Genomic DNA, 25518 nt, shown 5'->3' with positions numbered 1-25518 from the left:
TGCCCCTTTTATTCCTGGAATAAAATCTTTTCCTCTTCAAGGTTCTCCAACTCTGACTGAAATCATTGAGCAAAGCACCAGGTCACGAACCTTGCTATTTTTGCAATAGTATCAAATCCCTGCTGCAGTCACTCCCTCCCCTTATTAAACCCTGCCCTTCCCAGGCTCTTCCCCTAGATTAGGGGTGGTCAAACTTCCTTAATATAAGAGCCACATAGAATAGACGTCAAATGTTCGAGAGCCACAAGACATGATGAATTGAAGTAACTTCAGATGAAGAAGTAGGTTTGGGGCAGTGTCTTAAAAGTGACATCACAAGAAGGGATGGGGTTTTGCTGCAGTATGCTGGAAGTGACATCATCAGAAGGGGTGGACCTTAGACTTGGAAGTGACATTACAAAAGTGATGTCACATCCTTGCTAGGCTTCTCCCCCAAAGTCCCCAGGTATTTTCTGAGTCAGACCTAGCAACCCCAACATTTTTATTGAAAATATGAAAGACTTGGAAAGAAAGAAGGAAGGGAAAAAGGAAAAGGGAGGGAAAGATATGGAAAGAAGGGAAGGAAGGGAGGGGAAGACATGGAAAGAAAGGGAAAGGAGGGAAATAAACTAAACTAAAATAAAATGTATGGCTGTAGCAATACTCAGAGACCTCTAGGAGCCGCACAGTATGTCTAGAAGAGCCACATGTGGCTCCCGAGCCGCAGTTTGGCCACCCCTGCCCTAGATCATCAGGAATTTCCCAACCAGGAGTTGGCAAACTTATCTAGGCCCAAGTTGTATATAATATGCACATATAACCTGGTCAATTCCTTGACAAGCAGCTGAGATCAGTTCTTTCCAGAAACTGGAGGGATATTCCTAAATTCCGTACCACTTACTTAACCCTAAAACAGCCATTTTTAATCTTTGAAGGTCATTTAACTTTCCAGACGCTCTGTCAAGCCTCATAGCTCAAAAGGTAAGATTGGCAATAAATAAGAGAATGCACTCTGTGCCTGCTCAGAGACGCTTTGCCCCCTAATGCTTGTTGTACCATATATTCTGGGATGAAGGGTTAGAACTGAATCCTGTTGTACTCTGGCACAAAAGAAACTCTGAGCCCTTTCCCCTTAGCTGCCCAGAAACCACTCAAAATTCTGGTCAGCCAGATCTTTTTTATTAGCAATGAAATATTTACATTGTAATAAAATACAATATCTGTTAAAACCAAGGTCAGTAAAAATGCCATTTACAAACAAAGGAGCTCTGGTTTTAGTGCAATCAGGGTATAATAATGGGACAACTTGCAACACTGTGGGGTGTATTTTTTAGAATCTGTCACTTTATTGTGCATTGTGATGCCTGGCACAATATAAACAAGAGCAGGGCTGTATCGAATGCAAAGTGGAGAGAGATAAACAAGTAAACCCCACTGTCCTAGCTTTCCGCAAACGATGCAAAATTGAATTATTCAAAAAGGCTTTGGTATTGTAGGGAGGGGCTCTCAGATGCTTCGCTAATGAGTTAAGGACCACAGACTTCACCACTATGTTGCCTTATGTACTATCTGTTGTCTTAAATATGTGCTCCTATGAGATACTTGTGCTTCATGTGGTCTAATGTCAGCCCTAGAATTGGTTATGTTCTATTTCAGCATTTCTTCAACGCTGTATTGGAGTCTTACTAATGCTAAGTCTTTGTAAAATTGTGTCCTTGAAATTGACTGTACTAATCACACACTGTGTAATCCGCCTTGAGTATCAGTGAGAAAGGCGGACTATAAATGATATAATAATGATAATGATAATGATAATAAAATCATTTGGAAAGGGGTCCAATCACTCTGCAGTAGCACCCCAGCAAACCAGTTTTAATGAACAGTTTGTTATACTTTTCTGCAGGATTACTGTCAGCTCTAGTCATAATCTGTAGCTGCAAAAAAGCTCAGAAAAAGCACCAGTTGTAGTATTGATCATACACCCTTGAGCCTCTCAGTTTTCTGGTTTTGTGTTTGGCTTGGCTCTTTAAAAAACATCATGTCACGTTTCAAGCCCTTATATCTTTGTACGTGTGCAGAGAACACCTTTTTTGAGATCTCAGAAGCTGGTGGCTGGCTAACAACACAACCCTAACCAGAATTACAGCCTTCTAAGCTCATTGATTTACAAAAATGTACCTCTTGTAAATGTCATATAATATATTACATTATATATATGTTGTGTGTGTGTTATGTGCCGTCAAGTTGTTTCCGACCTATGGCGACCCTATGAATGAAAGACCTCCAAAATGTTCTATCTCTAACAGACCTATTCAGATCCTGCATATATATTAATGTAATATATTAATTGATCAGGGGTGAGGATTCTTTACCCTCTGTAGTTCCATGCCCCTCCCCATATGGAACATGGGAAAAGAAATGCAGAATACATTTTGCAAATATTTATAGCCTGTGTTATTGATCCAGATTTTCAGAAAGCCGCTTTTTATGGTCCACGATATAGACTGCCTGGACCCAGAATTGTTTTTTTAAAAAAGCACAGCCTATCAATGGGCTTACACTGGATTAACTCTGTTTAGGATTTCACTATAAAACTATCTATATAATCAAAGGCATTAAAACTCCTCCCCGAACGCCTGCAGCTCAAACTCCATTAAAAGCCCTAGCTAATAAAACAGCCTTACAGCAACTCCTAAAAACCTCTAAAGATGCTGCTTCTCGTCGCCTCATTTCTATAGAGTGGGAGCTGCTATTGAAAAGGAACGGGCTCTCATAGACCTTAAGCAATGGTGGGGACCATCCAGAAGGTGGCAACTAGAGGACCTAATTGGCATATGGAGACATACAGGGAGACATACAGGGAGGGTATAAGTTTTCAAGAGTCAAAACTCCCCTCTGATGAAGGGAGCTTGGCTCTCGAAAGCTTATACCCTTGGAAATCTTGTCAGTCCTTCAGATATGTAGGTCCTAGACTGTGACAGTCATAACCTACCAGCAACACAATCTGAACTGAAAAACAAACTAGCAGAATGTCGCTGTTTTAAAATAGGCAATATTCTCATTTCCTCTGATGCGTGGAAGGGCAGGAGCAGAGTTTCCAGAGGCCGCTAATATATTTAGTAATTATTTCATGAGCAAAGCCATTCCCTCTTCACGACTCTATCGAGGTTCAAACTGCAACAAGGGTCTAATTCCCCGGTCTCTTTGCCCCCTCCTCTCCGATGGGTGGTGGGCGGCATCTTCTTTGACATCTCTGACAGCAGCCGCTGAGTCAGGATCCATAAACCCCAAGTCAGCTACTTTATTAATTTATTTCCTTCACTTCTAGTCTGCTTTTCTTCCCCAAGGGATCTGAGGCAGTTCGCAAACTAAAACCAACGTTCATAAAAAAATCTGGATCGAAACCAAACCCGCACAAACCATTTCGAATCAGAACAATTTCACCGTTTCCCTACTAATATCTTCCCTGTGCCTGCAATAGCACAGGCCCAGGCATTTCATTCAAGAGCTTGCTGGAAGTTTTCAGCTTTGCAAAATTTACAAGCGTCCCTTCCCACCTAGGGCATCCTTCATGTATACAAACGACCCTCCATCTCACACGTTAAGGTCTATGTAAGTGTCATCTGCCTCTAGGTTTCCCAGTTGTCCATCAGGGGCAGGCAGTCTCCTGGCAGTTTGCACAGGTGGCAAAGTGCCCAGTGATCACCCGCCACCGGCAGGCAACCTGGGCAAGAGCACAGCAGGCATGCTCCCGGCAGGGCGTGACATCATAACGTCTTGAAGTGACATCATCACGTCGGCACCGGGAGGATCGTCCTCCCGTTAAGTACCAGGTCTCTCAGGAGGGTATAGGGACCTGGCAACCCTATCTACATTCATCTGGAGCACCTTAACCTGACTACTGCTTACATTCAGAGACCTCCGCTTTGGTACAGAAATGTGATGTGAATAAATAAATAAATAACCACTGAACACCTCCTCAGCAGATAAATATTTGGCACTCCACAATCATAACTGTACACTGGCAAATTCAAATCGCTCCTCTGCCACTAATTCACTCAGTGCAATGAGCAATCTATCTATCACGTTTTTATGCCACCCCTTTCTCCAAGGCGTTCAGGCCCTCTCATAAAAACTCTGCAAGGTAAGTTAGGCTGAGGGAGAACGGCGGGCCAAGGTCACCCAATCGGCTTCACGGACCAGTTGCAATTTGAACTCAGATCTTCCTAGTCCAACACTCTAAACTGTATGCTAAAGTGGCTCTCACAGGCAAGTTACTCTCTGGGTCTCAAATTGGGGTGCCAATGGATCGGGGGGGGGGGAACCTGTAATGGATGTTTGCTCCTCAGAACTCAGCAAGTGAAACTTTTCATGACACAGCGCTAAACAGGATCGGCTACTAATCTGACCACTATTAAAGGCACAGAAGCAGGAGCTGGTTCAAAAGTTGGCGGCCCCAGTTGTAGGTGGAGGTGAAATGTAGGTTGGAGGTCTCAATGAGAAGCTGGGGACCTTCTCTGCCAACTTTTTGCTAGCCAGGGACTCTTCCAGAGCCAATCCAGTTCCTCTCTGCCTAACAGGAGAAGGTTCTACGTATGACTTATCCCTCCTGTTTTTACTTGTGACTCCAGGGAAAAGTGTACCCATCTTGGCAGGGAGTTTCGGTTAGAAGGTATCCGAGATGATGGCCCCCCGTGGAAACCACATTTTTTTTAGACTATTAAAACAGGCTATTAAAACAACTCGAAAGAACACCAAAGTCTCAGACTCTCTGTAATTGGTTCCGTTATTGGTTCTGTTGCTTCTTCCTCTTGACCACAGCACCGATGATTCCCAGGGCAGCCAAGCCTAGCCCTGCAATGCCAACACCTACCAGGGCATCTCGGACCTGCGGGATTCAATGGAAAGCCAGTCAGTTAAGCCAAGTCGCAAGGGGAAACCCATTCCTCTTTGGAGAACTTGTCACTTGTTCCAGGGCTGGCACCAAGAAAATGGGCAGCTTCACAAAACCAGAGTCATAGCGACAGCCCATCAAACTGGTGCGAGAAGTAGGTTTCTACGGCAGCAGTTTTTTTTCAAACTTTCTAGTTTCAGAGAACCATTTCCATATCTCTTCGTCTACTGAGTTATTCCCTGTCTACATCTGCAGTGGAACTCTTATGTAGCAAAGGATTCTGGGAAGTGTTCTGTGCTTATGGCGTTCCAAGATTCTAACTAGGCATTACAAACAGCACAAGTGAGCCACAGGGATGAGTTCCTGGCAACAATTTGTGAGAAAATGCACACAGCAGGGCCTGATTCAGCTTGGCACCACTGCGCAGGCGAAGAAAGGATTCCTGCAGTTTTCCCTGGGCTCTTTCCGACAGCTGAAACAGCCCAGGAGCTGCAGGAGGGTGGTGGTTTTTGCTCCATTGCGGCAAAGCAGTGAATGCTTGCACATGCTCAATCCCCACAGAGCAAATAATGCTCCCCTACAGCTGACAAAAACAGTACAGGGGAAAAGGCAGGAACTTCTCCTTCTCCCTCTTAGGGATCCCAATCTAAATCAGGCCCTACTACTCATTTATTAAAAAGTTGCCACTAGGAACTTGTCCCCATGGCAAACTCATGCAGTTTGTAATGTCTACATAGGCTCTAAGAGTCTCTCTACACGAGACATCTGACTCATGAAGAACACGTGTCAGGAGATGCAATGCTAGCCAGGAAGGGTAGTTTAAAAAGACGGAGCCAGCAGCAGGGCAAAGATTTTGCTATACACTGGAGCTGTATGAAGGGGCTGTGAAATGCCAGAAGGGAAACTTCAGCCCATTATAACCTCTCCAGGTCCAAGCCCAGCTCTTGAAGGCAGCTCCAGCCCATTTCCATTCCTCACTGCCCTCTGGTTGCAGTCCCACAGTTTTAGACCAGAGAGGTGAAATTGACAGAGCCTTCCAGGAGGCAGAGATGAAATTGACAAATCCTCTGAGGAGCAATCTTCGCCAGCTCTGTCTTTTTAAACTACGCTTCCCAGCTAACATTGCATCTCCCTACACTTGACAAACAAGCGCCCAGGCATCTCGTGTAGAATGACACTAAGACGTCTGCCATATAATGAACTTTTATGTCCCAATCAACACTGGAAGCATACCTGCCAATATGTCATAGATGAAAGCGTGGAGACCCTTCTAATATCTCTATTTTAATACCATGGATTGATTTGCAAAAGAGTGGATGAGTTGTGAACCAGGAAAGATTGGATGTGGTAACAGGAGAAGGAGTTGCTGCCCCCTGCCCTCCCAGAAGGAAGAGACCCATTTTAGAAGAGTCCAAATTATCCTGTTTCAACTAGAGTTGGGCACAAATTGCAATATGAAGCCAAAAAACCACACAAACCAGGCCAATTGGTTCGTGGGGCTGAATTTTCCATGAACTCCATGACTTTTTGGGCCCAGTTCATCCGATTCGTAAGCTGTTTATGAAGCCAGACAGGCTGGCACTGCCGCCCACGTGGTGTGTGTGAAACTGACAGCCCTGTTCTCCTGCCGGTCGCTTGCAAGTGACAGAGGAAGGCTGTGACAGCCTTCTCCTGCCGCTTCCAGATGACAGGAGAAGGGGGTTGTCAGTTTCAAACACCCCGCGCTGGCTTCAGCAGCCGGCGCGGGGTGTTTGAGATGCCACAAACCACGAACCGATTCGTGAACTAGGGAAAGGTCATGGAAGTTCGTGGTTTGTGGAACGTGATGAACCACGAATGACGTGGTTGGGGGGGGGGGGGTTGGTTCGTGCCCATGTCTAGTTTCAACCTCACTTACAAATGTGAAACTGTTCCTGCTTAAATGTTTGTTCCAACATTCAAGATAGAAATATTTATTTACAAAAATATGTACAAATCGCAGCTGCTCTCTCCCATCTCCTAGTCAATCCTCTCTCCCCGCTCTCAGTGTTCTGATCCCCCTTTGCTTAAGAAATTTATCTCCATTTTTTCAACGGTATTCCATAACAAAAGGACACTTCGTTTCGACTTTCTGTAGAGAATTCAGCTTCAGAAGGGCTTCTTGGTTGACATCAAGCAACAAAAATAAAATAGCAAAGAGAAAAAAAGAGGGAGGGAAAGAAATTTCAAACCTGAAAAAGCCTGGTAAACAAAGAGGTTGAAAGAAAGAGAAAAAAGTTGTGTGTGAAAATATTAAGGACAATATCAAAACATGAAAAATAGATTAAATTAGATATTATTAAATCCCGGCCTCCTCATGCTCCACACCCAAAATCTCTAAGAATTTCCCCACCTGGAGCTGGCAGCCCTAAGAGCCTTCCTCGATGCAAGAGAATCAAAGAGCCTCTTACCCAGAAAGAAGGCCCCCTTGCACTGGAGAACAGCAAGCTATTAGCAGAATGGACCCATGGTATCCAGCCCCTTGATTATTATCCCACCTACCTGGTCACTTTTGGCCACACCATATCGTAGCTCAGTGACAAAGTGCTCACAGTTCTCAGTGGTGACTTTGTACAGCAGCTCCTGGCCCACCATCTCCTCTGCCCTCCGGACAATCTTGGCTGTGGGCAGAGGGGGATACTTGGAGTCATGCTTGTTGTTAACTCGGTAACGGTTATTCCCAACCACGTCCCTCAGTAGCTCCTTCTTGACCAGGGCCTTGTCTGTCAGTGTGGACATGAGGCTGGCGCAGCCTGCCCCGGCATATTCACCTTCCGGGGGGAAAGAGATCTCATGAGCTTCACTAATGGGCAAAAGTCAACACAAAAAGGCATCTGAGAATCTTTCTGGTCACATTCCCTTCAGAAGATCAGCAAAATATTTCAGAGTTCCAGCAAAACATGCTGCAAACTTCCATTTATTCTACTTTATGGAATACATCAGCTCCACAATAGGGAGATAATCTCCGTGACGCAGAGTGGTAAGCAGCAGTACTGCAGTCCAAGTTCTGCTCATGACCCGAGTTCGATCCTGGCAGAAGCCATTTTCAGGAAGCCAGCTCAAGGTTGACTCAGCCTTCCATCCTTCCGAGATTGGTAAAATGAGTAAGATCCTCCAGGTAAGTACCAGGTTCTCCCCCCCACTATTGAAAGGCTATAGGAACATAGCAACCCTATGTTACAACAAATTAAAGTGTTGCAATAATACAAGAGTTAATAGCCCTCAACCAGCATATAACTCTCCTCTTAACTGCATCATAAAATTAATAAGGCTAAAAACCAGCCTCAGTTAAAACCACTGTTCCTGAAAATAAGCATCAATACACCTGTTTAATCTGCATAGTATCTCAAAAAGAATCCTGGGAGTTGTAGTCTGGTAAGAGCACTGAGAGCCTCCCCCTCACCCCAGAGCTACAGTTCCAGGGAAGAAAGAATGACTATTAACTTTTAAAGAGCCAAACTAGGTCAGACATTTGACCTGGGGGTCAAGAATGCAGTGCTGAGGGAGGGGGCTGTTCCACCAAGCCAAACTGGCTGGGAGGGATACCACTTGGCCCATTGTGGGACTGCACATTTGGCTATAACCTCATACAATTTGTGTCAGGGGACCCTGTCCAAATTCATGACAAACATCACAACTAAGCCCAAATCCGTGCTATAGATACAATGTAAACCTAAGAATAATTTCCTGGGAGTGAGCCAGTCTATCAGGATTGCTCTCTTGGTTGTTCTTTCTATCCAAGAAAAATATTACTAGGAGGAAATGGCATCAGAATTCGCAAAAGTAAAATGTGTGTGTAGGAGAGCTTACAATGCAAGGCAAACATTTCCGTAAACAGATCTATAGGAAAAATTTTAATGCAGCCAATACATTAATGCATCACAAACTATAAGCCAAGGAGACTGGGGTTGCCAGCTTTTTGCACGGCCATGCTCTTGTGCCTTTTTACAGAGCTTGGTCTGCAGCCATTATCAGGTTGATAGTGCCTGTCTCCATTCTCTGAAAAGCCCTACACTTTCTGATTTCTGCAGATCAAGCTGTCTGTAAAGGAATAGGATTGGTCAAAATACATTTCAGGTCAGCTGGCAATTCTAATTAGGAATGCTGGAGGGGTGTAGCGACCAGGGCTTTTTTTCAGGGGGAAAGCGGTGGAACAGACTTCCAGAACCTCTTGAAAATGGTCACATGGCTGGTGGCCCCACCCCCTGATCTCCAGACAGAGGGGAGTTTAGATTGCCCTCCACGCCGCTGAGAGGCGCTGAGGGCGATCTAAACTCCCTTCTGTCTGGAGATCAGGGGGCGGGGCCACCAGCCATGTGACCATTTTCTCAGAAGGCAACCCACTGAGTTCCACCACCTCTTTTCCCAGAAAAAAAGCCCTGGTAGGGACAGTTGTGCCAGCGTTGTGCTGACATGCAACGTCACTTCCAGCATAAAACCAGAAGTGACATCATCATCACATTGGGGGCAACACTCTAGACTTTACCCAAAACTCTATGGTTAAACAACACTCTAAGATTTGCCCAAAATGCAATCCGAGAGCATCACCCCTGACACAATGACATCACTTCTGCTTTTGTGCCAGAAGTGACATAATGTGTCAGTGCAATTCCCAATTTTTCCCAATTGGGGACCAATGCTGAGCAGTCTCCTGTTATACTGGGAGACCTGATCACCACCACCCAGTTCTCCTACAGGTAACCTGAGGGGAGCGGAGTTCCTTACTTGGCGGAGCCAGATGGATCACGAAGCCATTTCCTACATAGATGGCCCAGTGTTGGTATCCAAAACGGAAGACCTCAATCAAGTCTCCAGGCTCCAGATTGACCTGCAAGTATAGGAAACGGAGCAAACAATGTCAACAGCCGAGAACAAAACAGGAAAGCAGGGGAGGGAACATTTTCAGGCTTGGAAAATGTTTTTAAAAACTCGGACAAAACTAAATTCAGAGTCAACTAACCACAGGACACAGAAGGGGAACTCCAAGGGATCCCACAAGGAAATCGCACAAATGAGAATACATCCTCTTTGGATTCGGTTTCGTTTTCTCAGCCATGCCGGACGCTCCTCTCGGCTGGTCCGGGAGGAAACGACCGGGCACCCTGACCGGGCGGCTGATCCGTAAGGATTAGCCCCCAGGACTCCCAGGGAGGGAGCCAGGGTCCGGGACGCGGCGGGAAGAACTCCCCGAAATCAATGCGGGGGGGGAATTGCCCGTTTGTCCCTATGGAGGCCGGCAGATGTGCGCGGCGCCTCGAGTGCCGCCGGGCAACGAGAAACGGCAAGTAAAAGAAACAGGCGGAAGCCTGTAAACAAGCGAATCCCTTCTGTTCTACAAGCGTTTGTGAAGGAGAGGTTGATCTGAAGAAGACTCGCTCTTCCCCTTCGTGGAGTTCCAGAATTTTGTTGGCGCCCCCCCCCCCCCCAAATGGCAGCAAAGAAGCAAAGTCCCGCTCTCGGTAAGTCAATCTCGGCCACCTTGCAGAAAGGGGAGTCGCTCGAAGAGTTGGTGCGCAGGGCGGTGGTGGAAGCCATAAAACCCTTTGTTGACAAGCTGAACGAAACTGATCAAAGGGTGGGCTTAATTGAAAGCGAGGTGAAAACCATTAAGGCAGCAGCGGGGGGGGGCAGAAAAGTCTGCTCTGGAAAGTGCGTCACTTGTGAAGGCTACAAAAAAGGAGCTGAAGTTGGTGGAGAACCAACTGATCGGGCTACAGGTGGAACGAACGCAGACAATTTTGCGTCTCCAAAACGTGAAAGAGGAGGAAAATGAGGATCTGTGGGATTTGGTCTCGGAACTACTGGCGACACCCGCGAGGACGACTAAAGAAGAGGTTAAAAGCGCCATTTTGGAGGTCCGTCGGGCTTCTTCAAAATATGCAACAAAGCGACAGTTGCCTCGTGAGATCATTATTGACTTTTCAACTAAAAAGATTCGGGACACCATCCTATATAACTCATACAATGCGGATTTGGACTTTATGGGTTTGAAAGTCAAGATTTTGAAGGACGTTCCATTTCTAGTCCGGAAACGGCGTTTTAAATATAAAAAGTTTGCAGCTCTTCTGAGGGACCATGGAATAAAGTACAAATGGTTATTCCCGGAAGGAATATGGTTCAGATATAAAGATCAGGCCTATAAGATATTATCAGAAGATCAACTAAAGGATTTTGAGAATAAAAACCCAGAACTCTGCTGCACCAAGAACGAAGAAAAGGAGGAGCCGGAGGGGGGGGGGGAGGAGGAGAGCATCGCAACAGCAGTTGCACAGAGAGAATTGCGTCCGGGACCTAGAAGGGGGAGGAAAGTTTAATCAGAATTTGAAATGTTTATTTTCTGTATGATTAACCACTCCATCATTATTCTATGGAGCTATTTTTGTATTATGACAGTATGAAGGGAAACATTGAAGTGTAGTGTTTAGTGTTTGTAGTTCATTCCCCCCCCTTTTTCTTTTTCCACCCCCCTTTGTCCTTTCCCTTTCCTTGTGATAGTCTGGTGGAGTGTTTTGTAGTTATGAAAAATAAAAAAATTTATAAAAAAAAAAGAGAATACATCCTCTTTGGGGAACTGATGGAAGGTTAGCTAGTAAGCTATTGTTTTTGTGGGGTAGCTGATTCTATTGTTCACCACTATGTAATACTTTTAAAAAACGGCTTATCAGCATTGCACCCTTTTACCCTCTAAAGCTTATGTTTTAAAAGGAAAACAGCTAACATTAAAAACACAGCATAAAAATATCAATTTCACCTCCTGATTCTGCTTATTTGGTACATCAACTGTGGGCTATGTGCTTAAATCTGTTGCGTTACAGGGAAAGCTCTTTTTCAGTTTCTCCAGCTGATTCTGCACAGATCAGATTTTCAGGTAATGAAGAATGTCTTGCAAAAACAAATGAGGATGTTCTCAAATCGCTACTCAGCATCAAATTTGCTGCAAGCCACAAAAAACTTTTTGTGATGCTTGTGCAATGGGCTGCATATCAGATGCATGTGACATCTGCTGATTTCCTAGACAAGTTTTATTAAGGATGTCGTTGCCCGTTTTCACATTACTGCCTTGATTTATAATGTGCAGTAAGTGTATTTGTACACATGCATGGACTGGGACTCATAAATGGCCCAGGAGCAAGCCAGCAAAGGCGGGGAGCTGGGGCCACGGCTCGGTCAGGTGGCACGGGCTCACCCAGTAGCCTTCATGGCTGGTGCTGTGGAAGTCAGGCTGCAGATCAGCGGAGCTACACAGCTTGCCTCCCTCCACCCCACCCCCCGCAGAGGCTGGGGAGCCAGGCCGCAACATGGGTGGGCGGCTCAAGCCCAGCCATGCCACCATGCTTCCATGGGTGGTGTGGCTTGCTTCAGCTGACAAGTGGGCTCCCCTCCTATCAGCTGAAGCAACTTTAAAGCGCCTGGATTCGATAATAACAATAACAACAACAACAACAACATTTGGTTTATATACCGCCATTCAGGATGACTAAACACCCACTCAGAACAGTTTACAAAGTATGTTATTATTATCCCCACAACAAAACACCCTGTGCGGTCCAATGGACCGATGGACCAGCCAAAAGCTGTCACATCCATGAAAAATGCGCGTCCCAGAGCCTGCTGGTTCAGAAATGCCAAACTGGGCAGATCTGTGTTATATTTTGATCCATTTTTCAGTCCATGCCCTCTAGTTGGGACCCATAAGTGGGTCGCAAAGCCTCTGAAAATGGGTTGCAGGCCAGCCATCCCTCATGGTGGCTCCTGCCCATTGCACCCTTCTTTTTCTCTCCTCTTCTTCCTTGCCAGCTTCTGTCATTCTCATCTCCTCCTCCCCCTTTGCGGCAACGATGAAGGGGGAAAAGCTGTTTGTCAACTAGTAACAATAGTATTGCACTGAACCACTTGCCATCCACTACTTGGCCAACATAGGCCATCTTCCCTCATCTCCTCAACTCAGTGGCCCCCAGCTCCTTCTCAATCTCTTTGGCCAGCCCTGGATGGGTCCCCATTAGGGTTCCCTGGTCACTATATTCTCCCAGCAGGGGGGGGGACGGACCCAGAAATTACCTTTCATTATCTCCTTACACATGTGCACTCAGGAAAGGTGCAATGACGTCACTTCTGGGAAGTGACATCAGTACGCCAGCCATGGGCATGCTCCTGCACTTTGCACAGGGCTAAATGCAGCCCGTTTGAGGACAATTGGCCCCAGTGAAACAGAGGAGCACACCAGTGGCCAGTGTAACGGCATCAGTTCAGAAAGTGATGTCGTGCCCCACCAGGAGCATGCCTGGTGCATGTTTTCCCACCAATGGCAGGCACTCTCTATGGGGTTTGCCACTTCCCACTGATTGTCAGTGATTGGCGGGCAATGGAACAAACCCCTGGGAGATTGCTCGCCACTGGCAGGCAACTAGGATGCCTAGATCCCCTACAAAGTAAAGTTGGATTTGTGGGTCACCATACTGAAAAGGTTGGGAACCACTGCTCTAGGGATTTTAGCAGAGAACAGTGAAAATTCCTAGAGTATTGCTACGTGGAGATTCCAACTCCTCAGTTCCTCCAGGGCAGGAAATCAGGACCTAGAGCAAGTAATTCCCTACCCGGGGTAGATAAATGGAAGGCCTGGATTCAGGCCACAGGGACAATGAGGATGGGCGTAGGATGATCCTGTTAAATTAGCATTGCAGATTGTATTTTTCTGTCATTTGTTCTCACAAATAATTGCCCGTGGGGGGACCCAATTTGTGCTTCTAATGAACCGTTACAGCAGCTGCCTCTGTTGATCTTTCTGCACTGGCTACCGTCAGGAAGTTTAGAGAGGTGGTAACATGCAAATAGGCATCATTCTGAAGCACAACATCACTTCCAGCATGAACCTAGAAATGACATCATTGTGTCAGTGTGCTGGAAATCCTAGAGCGTCTCGCTGATGTGATGATGTCACTTCCAGGTTCACGCTGACAATGATGTCATGGCAGCAAGCAACCGAGTCTGCTAGCTGGACTGCCCCACCTTTGTACTATTGCTTAAGGAAGCAGAACGGCACTTTTCTTCTTTCTGCTCGGACATCACTGGATCCAACCCAAAGTTCCCATTAAAATCATAGAAGCCATTGGGCCCAGTGTTTGCTTGTTTTTAAAAAGAACACTTGGCACCCATATAGCACCTGGCACATCCTGCCCCCAAAATTCAGCCATTTCTTTATTTGCCTTGGTTACTTACGAAATCGGGAAATGTCAGTTCAGCAGCTTTATGGTTTCTCCTTCTGTTTTCCATCGTTCCATGCACAATGGCTGAGGCAGCGCCTGTGATGTTAAAAGAATCACATCCTGTTTATTCTCTGATAGTACAACGAGGGAGTTCTGAGAAGGAAGCATTCTGAGAATCACCAATGCAAGTCTTTATAGATCCCAGCCAAGATGGCCTCTGAACTTGGAACTGCTAGGCCAAGGCAGAAGAAGTGATCGTTCCCCCTGTTGGTGGGGGGATTCAATAGAGAAGAACCAGTCCCACCAGAGTTTGGGATGGGATATAAAATAGAATTTCCTACAATGCTCCACTTTCATTGTGCCTTTAAAATGTAGGTTTCTGACTCATATGGCTGCAAAGGTGTTTTATTAGCATTACTCTTCATTTTGTTTTTTATATTTTGCATTTATACCCCCCCACAGCACACACATTATTTCTTCCTAATGAGATGCCAACGTAGATTACAGCATCATTCTTCTCTCTTCCATTTTATCCTCATAACAACAGCCCTATGAGGTAGGGTTAACCTGAAAGAGTGACTGGCCCAAGTTAGAGTTGCCAACCTTCAAGTGGGGCCTGGAGCTTTCCTGGAATTACAACAGATCTCCAGACTACATAGATCTGTACCCCTGGTGGAAATGGCAGTATCAGAGGGTAAACTCCCTCATAATTGCATTCCCTTTAAATAATAATAATAATAATAATAATAGCATTCCCACTGAGCAACTGCTCCTGCCCCAAACTCTATCCTCTGAGGCACACTCCTCCAATTCTGTATGAATTCCCTAAGCCAGAATTGGCAACCCTAGTCCAAGGTCACTCAGCAAGCTTCCAAGACAACATAGGGATTTGAACCCGGGTCTCCCAGATCTTCATTCAGTACTCTGACTGCTACACCACACTGGCTCTTGAGTCATCATAAACTTTACTGCATTGGCTCACAGCCTTAGCAATTAACATCAAAAATACTAACGTCAGAATTATAATATAATAATCACAAAAACAATAAAACTCTAATATACATTACACTTGATAAACAATCATTAAAATCATGCAAAATTTGAATTAAAACCAACATCAATTCAAGCAATTCAGCCAGACGGTCAACAAAATGCATAGAATTATCCTTCAGCCACAATAACAGTGGATGGTTTTGGTAAAGCCTTTATCACTCTTGCAACAAAATGTTGCCATTTGCTTCGTTATCCATTTACTTTTGTCAGCAAGTAACGTAATTAATCTATCATTGGCTCTTGTGTGCTGGCCACCTTATGAGAAGCACGGGCTGGTCTATATAAGCATTTTTCCCCATTTTATCCACACAACAATTCTGTGCAGGGGTTGTGGCTCAGTGGTAGAGGATGTGCTTTGTATGCAAAAGTTCCCCAGCATCTCCAGTGAAAAGAATCAGAGAGGAGGTGATGAGTGAAAGACCTCTACCCTGAGGCTCTGGAGAGAAGCTGCCAATCACAGCAGACAATATTGGCCTTGATAGACCAAGGGGTTGACTCAGGAGAGGACAGCTTCATGAGTGAAGTTGGTTTGGCTGAAAAACAAATGACGGAGTCAACCACAGAACTTTAAACTCCTGTCCTCAAAGTCTGCCATTTGGTGATCTTGAACCTAGGGATGTTACCGAGAGGTGGGGGATAGAAATTCCTTTTCTGAAATTTTCTTTTTTTAGATACCGCAGTTGGTTCCACTTGTTCTCTTTTCCTCTTTCAAAGGAAGAATTCTCTTTGATTGCTCATTAATTTATCTTTGAGATGCTTTTGTTTTTGATTTTACTATGTGAGTGTAGGTTTCCTCACCTGTGGATTTATGCCTGTTGTTGTGCCACTGTAATATGCTACAAAGGGTAGAAGCAGTCTGATGCAACAAGGATTATGTTTAAACAAGTCCTGGCTTGTATTTAATTGTTTCCTGAATGGTTCACCTTGTTCTTAATTTTTCAACCATGCTTGCGGTATACAAATAAATAAATATATTTATAGCTCAAAATTAAATCTTCCTCTTCGTGAAAGAAGAATTTATTCAAATCTGACTCAAATTCCTAAAAAGAGGAATAGAAACAGACTGCCAGCTTTCAGTGAGAAATTTGGCAAAGAGGAATTAAGAGAATTCCTTTGAACAACTCTACCTGTGCCTCAACAAGGTAAAGAATAGGTATTGTGTAGCAGAGAACAGAAATGAGCTATAAACCAGGAAATTCTCATGTGAACCCTGTCTGCTAAGGCCTCACTTGGTGACCTTAAACAAGCCAGTCCATCTCAGTCCCAATTTTGTATCTTGCAATACACAGATAATTAATACACCCCTTCCGAATTAGGCTGTTGTTAAGAATTACAACAGAAAGCATGTAAAACTCTTCGAAGATGTCAGCATTTTATGCAAACACTGTGACATTGTAAGTTTAAACTGGTGTCAATAACACCCATGGATTTCCTTGGAATGCGCACACACGCACGCACGCACGCACACACACCCTCAAGTTGCAGAAACAAAGCAAAACAATTCACTGGACCAACCAGGACTGTAAAACACTGCTTTCCCCAGAGCAGAGTTTGGTTTTTTTAAAAGAGAAGAATATATATGTCTGCATTTCATTAGCACCCATGGCATACCAGGAATATTATAAACCTGAGAAAGGCCATAGTCTCAATCCAAAGGGTTTAGGTACAGAGCTCTTTCCTCCCTTCTCAACTGAAGTTCCTCAGCAAAGAGTGGAAAGGAGGAAAAGACTCACGTATTCATCCCTAATTCCTAAGCACGTTAGGCACTGTACAAACAGAAGGAAACCCATTTCCTACTGGTGGGTTACAAATAGCACATGAACATCTTTCCAGACCTACCTTGTTTGAGGGACTGATTGAAGGACCCCACCCCACTCCAAGCTGGGATTTTTGTTTTGCATTATTTTTGCGTCTTTTAGCTTTCTCCCCTTTTCATATGTGGTTTGACTCACTTGCTGGAGCTATTCACATGGCAACTGTTTTCTCTGTGCTTACCAGGGGTTTTTTTCTGGGAAAAGAGGTGGTGGAACTCTCAAGAGGGAAATGAGGAAGAAACACATGGGATTCTTTGAAATAATATTTTCATGCATTATTGCCGAGTTTTTCCAAGAGGTGCCGGAACTCCGTTCCACCACATTCCCACTGAAAAAAAGCCCTGGTGCTTATGCAATGTCACAGTGTAGATTACAACGTGGAGTTGTTGTGTTGTGTGAATGAATGAATGTGGGTTTAATGTTTGTACCTTGGAAGAAGTTTGGACCAGGGGACCTCTTGGTTCTTTTCCATCCTCCAAAGCCCAACTTGTAAGTATATGAGGGGACCTTGCTAAACATCTCAGCTGCGTCTCTTCTAGCTTTCGCATGGGATGCCAAGCCTGGCCATGTTGATGGTTGCTTATTAGAAAAACAAGGTTCAGGTGTGCAGCCTCCAAACCCTCTGGGGATGCCCCCCAAGGAATGGCTGCTCTTCCTGCTCGTGGCATCTTTTGGAATCACGACGAGGCTTCTGCCAGTCCTGCTCATGGCATCTGCCGGAATCACAACAAGCCTTCTGCCAGTCCTGTTCGTGGCATCTGCCGGAATCACGATGAGGCTTCTACTAGTCCTGCTTGCAGCATCTGCCAAGATCGTGCTGGGGCTTCTGCCGGTCTTGCTCATGGAATCTTCCGGAATCCCGAGGCGGCTTCTGCCTGTCCGGTTCACGGCATCCTCTGAAGCAATGCCTCTCCTGGTCTCGTTTGTGGCATCTTCTGGGTTCACAAAGCCTCTCCCAGCTTCCTCCCCGCAGCTAACTTTTTTCCATGTGGCGTTTGGAACCTTCTTAGGGGCAGCAGGCTCTTTACTCAACGGGTTACCTGCTTGCCCCAAACCCAATAGTCCTTTCAGGCCATGGGTGACTTGGCCTGGTTGAGTCTGAACATGATGACTACCTGGGTGAGGCAGCGCTGCTTGATTTCTACACGGAGGGGGCTTGAGGGGGACCGTGGCCCCCGCTTCTGGCTGAGTCCTCTTTTTGGCTAACGTGGTCTTTGACTTGTGGGCAGCCTTGTGACAGAAGTTTTTGCAGTACCATGAAAAAAAACCAGACATCACACCGATCGGAGCCGTTACCCCTTCGGCCTAGTCAGCAGCAGCAGGTCTCCAGTGACTGTCCTGAAGAATTCTGGCAGCTTGGTTACCGTGGGCAACGGGGCCTAAGTCACTTTCTTCACTCTACCCCATTATTCCACGTTTAGGTTCAGAATTATGGGAAGGCCAGGAGAGGTGGCCTTTGTCCTCCCGAAGAAGCAGCCTCTAGGAACACAAGTGCCACTGTTCCCCGGGTTGTTTGTTTTTTACATAACACAGGATTCTTGCTCAGGGGGCCTCTTTTTTCCGGCCCACCTAAGTTTTCAATTCTCTGAATTATTATAATCAACAAGGGATCAGCAACTGAACTTGGATCCCTCCACTCCCACTTCTTTTTTCACCATGTGCAGGTATTGCTTGGGAGGACCCACATTTCTGGCCAGCTGAGGGGGCTTGACACACTGAGGGGCTATTATTACACCATTATTTCATTCACCCCTTATGATTAAGGCTCCAGTTGGTTCAAGACACTGAGTAGTTAGCATTATAAAGTACAGTGGAAGTCCTTGGGCCCAATCCATACCCAGGGGAAGGGACAGCTGGCCTGGAAGTTTCAGGTTGAAGGTAAGAGATAAAAAGAGAATGAATGTGGTCTTTTGGACTAGGGTTGCCAGCCTCCAGGTAGTGGCTGGAGATCTCCCGGAATTACAACTGGTCTCCAGGCCACAGAGATCAGTTCACCTGGAGAAAATGGCTACTTTGCGGGGTGGACTCTATGGAATTATGCCATGTCAAGGTCCTTTCCCTTCCCAAACCCCACTTTCTCCAGGTTTCAACCCCCAGATCTCCAGGAATTTCCCAACATGGAGCTGGCAACCCTATTTTGGACACTACAAATTTCTGAAGAAGGGAGCTCTAACTCTTGAAAGCTTATACCCTGAAAATCTTATTGGTCTCTAAGGTGCCACTAGGCTCAAATCCTGCTGTTCTATTACAAATTTCAGACAGCCTAAGTGAGATCTGGATGCCAAGGGCTGTTAAACTAGCAGTGTTAAGACGAGGAAGAGACTCGGGTTTGACTCTTCGCTCTTTTTTAGGAAAAAAAGAAGATTATAGTTTTAAAAGCTAAAAAATGTTGACAGTGTGTTTTGCTTATTGGATGTATTATATCAGTTTTATTGCACTGCTCTTGAATGTTGTGATTTAGTTTTATTGCACTGTTTGTTGTATGCAGGGCTTTTTTTCTGGGAAAAGAGGTGGTGGAACTCAGTGGTGGAACTCAGGACCGCACAATGACATCACTTGGGGTCAGCTGGAGCAAGGGGGGAGTTTTTTAAAGTTTAAATCGCCCTCGGTGAAAATGATCACATGGCCTGTGGCCCCGCCCCCTGATCTCCAGACAGAGGGGAGTTTAGATTGCCCTCCGCGCCGCAATCCCCTCTGTCTGGAGATCAGGGGGCGGGGCCACCTGCCATGTGACCATTTTCAAGAGGTGCCGGAACTCCGTTCCACCGTGTTCCAGCTGAAAAAAAGCCCTGGTTGTATGTCTAGTGCCCCCCTTTACAGTATTGTTTTCTAATTCTGTAACCCGCCTTGAATCTAAACAAGAAAAGTGGACTACAGGTAGGGATCCCAGATCTCCCGGTTGGGGCAGGGGATCCCACACTCCCACACTCCACCCCCCTGCCACCACTCACCTAGCCGGTGGGGGGAAAGGCAAAAGAATAGGCCTCCCGGGTGCACTCCTAGGGTGGCACGATGTCAGTGATGTCATTGCCAGGAGCACGTGCACGCAAAGCATGCTCTCAGACGTCCTCAAAGATGAGAGTCAGGTCCACCCCCCTCCTGCCAGGAGTTTAAGGAGACCTGGCAACCCTATGTCTACAAGTCAAGTGAAGAAAAAAATCAATCCATGAAACACATGCACTGGGTAACCGTCAACCAATTAGCTTAACCTACCTCACAGGGTTGTTGTGAAGGTAAAATGGAGGAGAGGAGAAATATGCAGGCTACCCTGAACTCTATGGAGGAAGGGAAATAAAAAGGGTATAGAGAAGACCTGCAACAAAGGCCACACATGATCCCATTTTCAGAGGTAAAATGGGTGGTGACAAGAGACAGAGCATTTTCCATGGTGACAACTAGAGATGGGCACGAACCGAAATACGAACCAAAATTAAGCACAAACCAGGCTGGTTCGTGGTTTGCGAACCGCGGTTCATCAGATCCCATTTCTGATGAACTGTCACAAACTTTATGCTGGTTTGTTTGGTTTGTTTTTTGGTTCATGACTGCAGACAGTCAGGTGCCAATCAATCAGTTTCCTAGGCAACTGGGGATGGACTTCCTGCAGACCTTCTGCTGGCCCGGAAGTGATGGCTTTCTGACCTGGATGTGACGTTTTCACGAACCAAACAAACCGGTTCGCAAACCAGGGCAGGTTAGTGAAAGTTCATGGTTCGTGAAATCTGACGAACCACGAACTGCATGGTTCAGGTTTTTTCCAGTTCGTGCCCATCTCTAGTGACAACTTGACCTGGAATTTCCTCCCCTAAGTAGTTTGCTGTTACTTTGTGTTTGGTGAAACCATCCACCCAGCCATAGTACTGAGTTCTCTGACTGGTTTGGGTATAACTGAGGGACTGGGGTTGGGGGCACTGGCCAATAACAGCCTGCCTTCTGCCATTCTCCACCTGAATATTCTGTTCTACTTCTGAATATAATCTATACCTATTGTACTATTTTAATCAATTGCCTCCTGGATTTTCCTGTCTAGACATGTCCTTTTCTACAACAATGCCATTGTGCATCACTTTATTGCCCTGTGTGTGTTTGTGTGTATATAAATTTGTTCTCATTCAGAATAAGAATAGATATAGTATAGTGGTTAGTGTGTTGGCTAACACCAGGGCAACCCAGGGTTCAATTCCCTACCCAGCTATGAAAATTCACATCCTGACCTTTGTCCAGTGGCACACTCACCGCTTCACCCACCTTACAGGGTTGTTGTGAGGGTACAAATGTTGAGGAGGGAAGCACACATGCCATTTTAGTTCTTTAGAGAAAGGGTAGAATAAAAATGCTGTAACTAGACAGCCTTGGTCCAGAACTTGGTCCAAAAATGGCTATTAGATGCCTCATGCCATTGGACTGCATTGTTTTCCACTTTGTAATTCACCATAAATCTGAGTGATTTATGGGTCTGTAAACAAGGAAACAAACAAACAAATGTGCACTGGTAGGGCAAAACTATGCACAATTCCCCCAATAGGCTTAGACTGGCTTTAACTCTGCCTGGGACTGCACTGTATAAAAGTTTGGACTGATCATGTCAACAAAAATTGGTAATAAAAAGTGCACAAGGAAGCCACATATACCACCCCAAACATCTTATGAAAGGTATGATAGATAGATGATAGTTATAGTATTTATTCAAATGCAAAACTAGTTTTCTCCACCAGGTATGCCAACAACAAAAAAAGGAGAGGGTGGTCTTAAATTTGCGTACTAATTACACTTACGTCCCATTATTTTTTTTAAAATGCGTATAACATTTTTAAAGGGGGTTGTCTTACATTCAAGGTCGTCTTCCTTTTGAGTTAATATGTTAGACAGATAGCTAAAACAATGATCAAGATTCTGAACAACTAAATGGTATTGCCTTTTTTATTTTAAGGATATTTTTTTTAAAAGACATCTAATTCACACCCTGATTATTTCCCCCCACCCCACCCCCCGTGTGGAAAGAAAGCGGCCAAAAGCTGTAAAACCAGTACAATGACTGTAAAACGCATAAAACAGAATTGGGCCACGCAGGCTAAGCAGAGCATGTGTTTGTGAATGCCATCAACAGAAGCAAAACTGAAAGAAGCTCCTGGAAAGAACTGATTTTCTCCAAGCCCCATGAGAGGATGACCTCTCTGTCCTGTTATCTGCTTCTCCACTTACCACCACTCGCAAACAGTCAAATCTGGCTTGCTTTGAATACTGGGAAAGTAACCACAACAAAGTCTTGGGCAGAGCTGAGATTGGGTTGTTTGTCATTTTGGCAGCCATAAGCAGCCCTTACTGGGAATCCCCCAACACCACTATCCATATTTTCCAGATCACATGTAAGAACCAGATAAAGCCAGGGAAAACCCCACTCATATACAAACACACGTGTCTGGCTTCTACAGACCACTAAATCAAGGGTTAGTGTTGTCTGCTCGGTCTGGCAGCCGCTCTCTACGGTTTCTGGAAAGAGGTCTTTCATGTCAACTACTTCCTGATCCTTTTCACAGGAGATGTTCAGGATTGAACCTGGACCTACTGCATGCAAAGCATGTGTTCTATCGCTGAGCCATAGCCACATGACACACAGACACACAAAACAATCATTGTTTCAACTGCTATTCCTGAAAATCCAGCAGAATCTGGTAACACCCGGTCGGGTTGCCACATTTCGCCCTAGCCAAGCTCTTGTGCTTTTATGAACCGTGTGACAAGCAGAAATTCCTCCAGTGACCTCTCCACCACCACACAGCTTCTGCATGCTGGAGCACAGCTTTGTCAGCTGGTTGTTAAATCCCTGAGAGGGTTGGGCTAGCTATCAGTACCAACCTCCGAGTCAAAGATCCGCTGAGTTAACCCCGGAATGAGCAATTCCAAGTGAGTCAGGAGGAAATTCAGCCTCTCTTTCCAGCAGCGTTTCCAGATAAGGCAGACTCCCTAGATGGGTGGGGAGAGCAATGAAACTTTCAGAACCCCCTGCAAAGGAAAGAAGGAAGACAGACAGGGCTGCCCTTTTAAAATCCCTTGCAGAATCCAGAAGGGAGAGTAGAGAGCTGAGATCTCCCCTGCTCGCCGCACCTCCCTGGCAGCTGGGTTAAGAAAGTTCAGAGCCCGGGGGAAGAGATTACCTGCTGAGCATGCACAAGGTTCCAGGGTTAACACCCAAGAGCTGTTATAGCATAGTGGTTAAGGGATTGGGCTATGAATCAGCACTCTACTGGTTTGAATCCCTCTGCTGCCATGAGGTCAGCAGCGGGGCTTGGGTAAGCCACTCCTCTCAGCCCAGCTCCCCAGCTGTATTGCGGGGATAGCAACACTGACTTAATCTGTCTAGACAAGTACTGTATAAGTACAGCTGCTGTTATTACTATTCTATCCTCACTTTAAAGGGGCTACAAAAGACCCTGGAGAGCTGGGCTGAACCTGGGGTGGGGAGCACTGAACAAGAAGGCCCTAACTGTTTGATTCTAGCAGATCCGAGACAGAAGGGTACTGACCTTATTAGTTTCTCCCGCAGTCCAGGGGTTGCCGGGACGTCAGCACAACATCTGAGAATACGTAGGCAGAAGGGAGAGAAGAGCATTAGACAGGAAAGCTGTCAACAGCAACGAATGAGGTCACTGTTGCTCCACCCCAGCAAGCTGTCATATGAGAACAGGTTTTTAAAAGGCAGGGCCTGCTGCCCCCTCCTGGGGAAAAGAGTGCCCACGTCTGGTTCATTTCAGCATAATTTCAGAAGTTTTTGTATTTTCTTCAGGGGCGGGTTGTGGCATTATCTGCCCTGACAGCAGCTGTCTAAGGCCTCAAGCGCAGAAAGGACTTTCTTATAGGATGCATTTTAAACTGAAGATCGAGCCGGGGGCCTTCTGCATGCAAAGCATCTTGCCACTGAACTAAGCTCCCATGCTGCTGGCATTCTGCAAACTATGTGAAACTAAATTGTTCAGGAGGGCTTTTTTATAAGGGAAATAGGGCTATATTATGGTTATGGAAGGTGTTTCAATAAAGGTAACCAGACTGTGGGCTATACTGCTGCGTTTGGTACGTATTAATCTGTTGGTTGTATTATCTCGCTCTCAGTGCATTGTTTTATACTTACATAGTATAATTTACTGCATTAATGGATCATGTGTACTGCTCTATGCTTTGTTTCAGATTTCTACAGTCCTATTACATTACTTATTAGATGTCTCATCCTACTGATTGCAGTGGCTTGAAACAGTGTAATCTGCTTCAAGTTTCAGTGAGACGGGTGGACTATAAACTGAGAGCTGGCCTGACATAGTGGATAGAGTGGGACTGGGATCAGGGGGGACTTGGGTTCGAATCTCCACTTCTACCATGGAAACTCCTTTGGGTGATCTTGGGCCCGTCACAAACTTTTGGCCTGGTCTACCTTACAGGGACATTGTTGTGAAAAAAATGAAGACGGGGAGGAGTGCAATCCGAAGCCCATTGAAATCAGTAGGCTTTGAATGGAGTAATTCTTAGGACTGCACTGTAAATCACTTTGAGTTCCCAAATAGGGAGAAAAATGAGGTATAAATAAATATATGCAATGCATTGTTTCCTCTAAATGGCAGCAGCTCTTCAGGGTCTCAGGCAGAGAAAGGTTTTTCTCATTACCTGCTATGCGGACTGGAGATGCCTGGACCTTAACTGGATTGGACCTGGGACCTTCTGCATGCAAAGCAGGTACTCCGCCAGTGAACTCCTGCACCTGCCTAACTGTATCTTTTCCACTACAGGAAGCCTTTGTCCCTCCTGCATTGTTACGTTGGCAGATAGTGTAGTCTCTACGGGCTGCTTTGTGTCGTTCTGTCCTTATCTTGCATACTTTTGAGCTGTACGTTCAAATGTGACAGAAATGGAGCCACTGTTTGCATTTTGTAGCTCCTGTTGACTACAAAATCACTTTCCTCTACACTCTTAGGGGATACCCCAGGCACGCTCCATCTCATCCAATTTCAGAAGCTAAGAAGGGTCAGCCTTGGTTAGTACTTGGATGGGAAACTTCCAAAGAAGTCCAGGGCTGCTCCACAACCAGAGGCAATCTCTCTGCTGGACGAAATGAAATTTTGGCCTGACCCAGCAAGCCCGGTCTGACATTCTCAGCATGCATTCTGAGTGTTTTCTCAATTTAGCATTTACCTAAATTCTAGTTAGCAAATATAGGAGGACTGGAGGAAGATCAGGTGCAAATCTTAATGGTGCAGGTATCTGGTTTTGCCTCTTAAAAATGCCTTTCTAGTTATATATATAGATAATTGGTAGAATAAACTGCATAATATAGAAATATTGGTAAAAAGTTAATTTTGTTACTGTTAACATTTGATTTATATACCGCCCTTCAGGACAACTTAATGCCCACTCAGAGCGGTTTACAAAGTATGTCATTATTATCCCCACAACAAAACACCCTGTGAGGTGGGTGGGGCTGAGAGAGCGCCAGAGAGCCGTGACTAGCGCAAGGTCACCCAGCTGGTTACAAGTGGAGGAGTGGGGAATCAAACCCGGTTCTCCAGATTAG

The 25518-nt window shown here is 45.5% G+C and overlaps 1 protein-coding gene across 3 annotated transcripts; it reads right to left on the bottom strand.

Moving 5' to 3' along the window:
- Positions 1-2843: 2843 nt before the first annotated feature.
- LOC129338946 (phospholipase A and acyltransferase 3-like) lies at positions 2844-23583 on the bottom strand. Of its 3 annotated transcripts, none has more exons than XM_054993533.1 (6): positions 23486-23583; positions 22818-22964; positions 14108-14190; positions 9617-9719; positions 7394-7662; positions 2844-4867 (listed from the first exon to the last, which is right to left on the bottom strand). In XM_054993533.1, exons 3-6 carry the CDS (start codon positions 14159-14161, stop codon positions 4766-4768), a joined length of 528 nt encoding a protein of 175 aa, XP_054849508.1. In that variant the 5' UTR covers positions 14162-14190; positions 22818-22964; positions 23486-23583; the 3' UTR covers positions 2844-4765. The 3 variants fall into 3 exon arrangements, with proteins under 3 accessions (XP_054849508.1, XP_054849492.1, XP_054849500.1); XM_054993517.1 differs by having other exon boundaries at positions 22818-22925; positions 23486-23577; XM_054993525.1 differs by lacking the exon at positions 22818-22964 and having other exon boundaries at positions 23486-23577.
- Positions 23584-25518: the final 1935 nt, after the last annotated feature.

Source organism: Eublepharis macularius, chromosome 1 (genome assembly GCF_028583425.1).
Source record: "Eublepharis macularius isolate TG4126 chromosome 1, MPM_Emac_v1.0, whole genome shotgun sequence".
NCBI classification, from domain to species: Eukaryota; Metazoa; Chordata; class Lepidosauria; order Squamata; family Eublepharidae; genus Eublepharis; species Eublepharis macularius.
The sequence above is the reverse complement of the archived record's forward strand: the minus strand, read 5'-3'. Positions and strand labels throughout refer to the sequence as shown.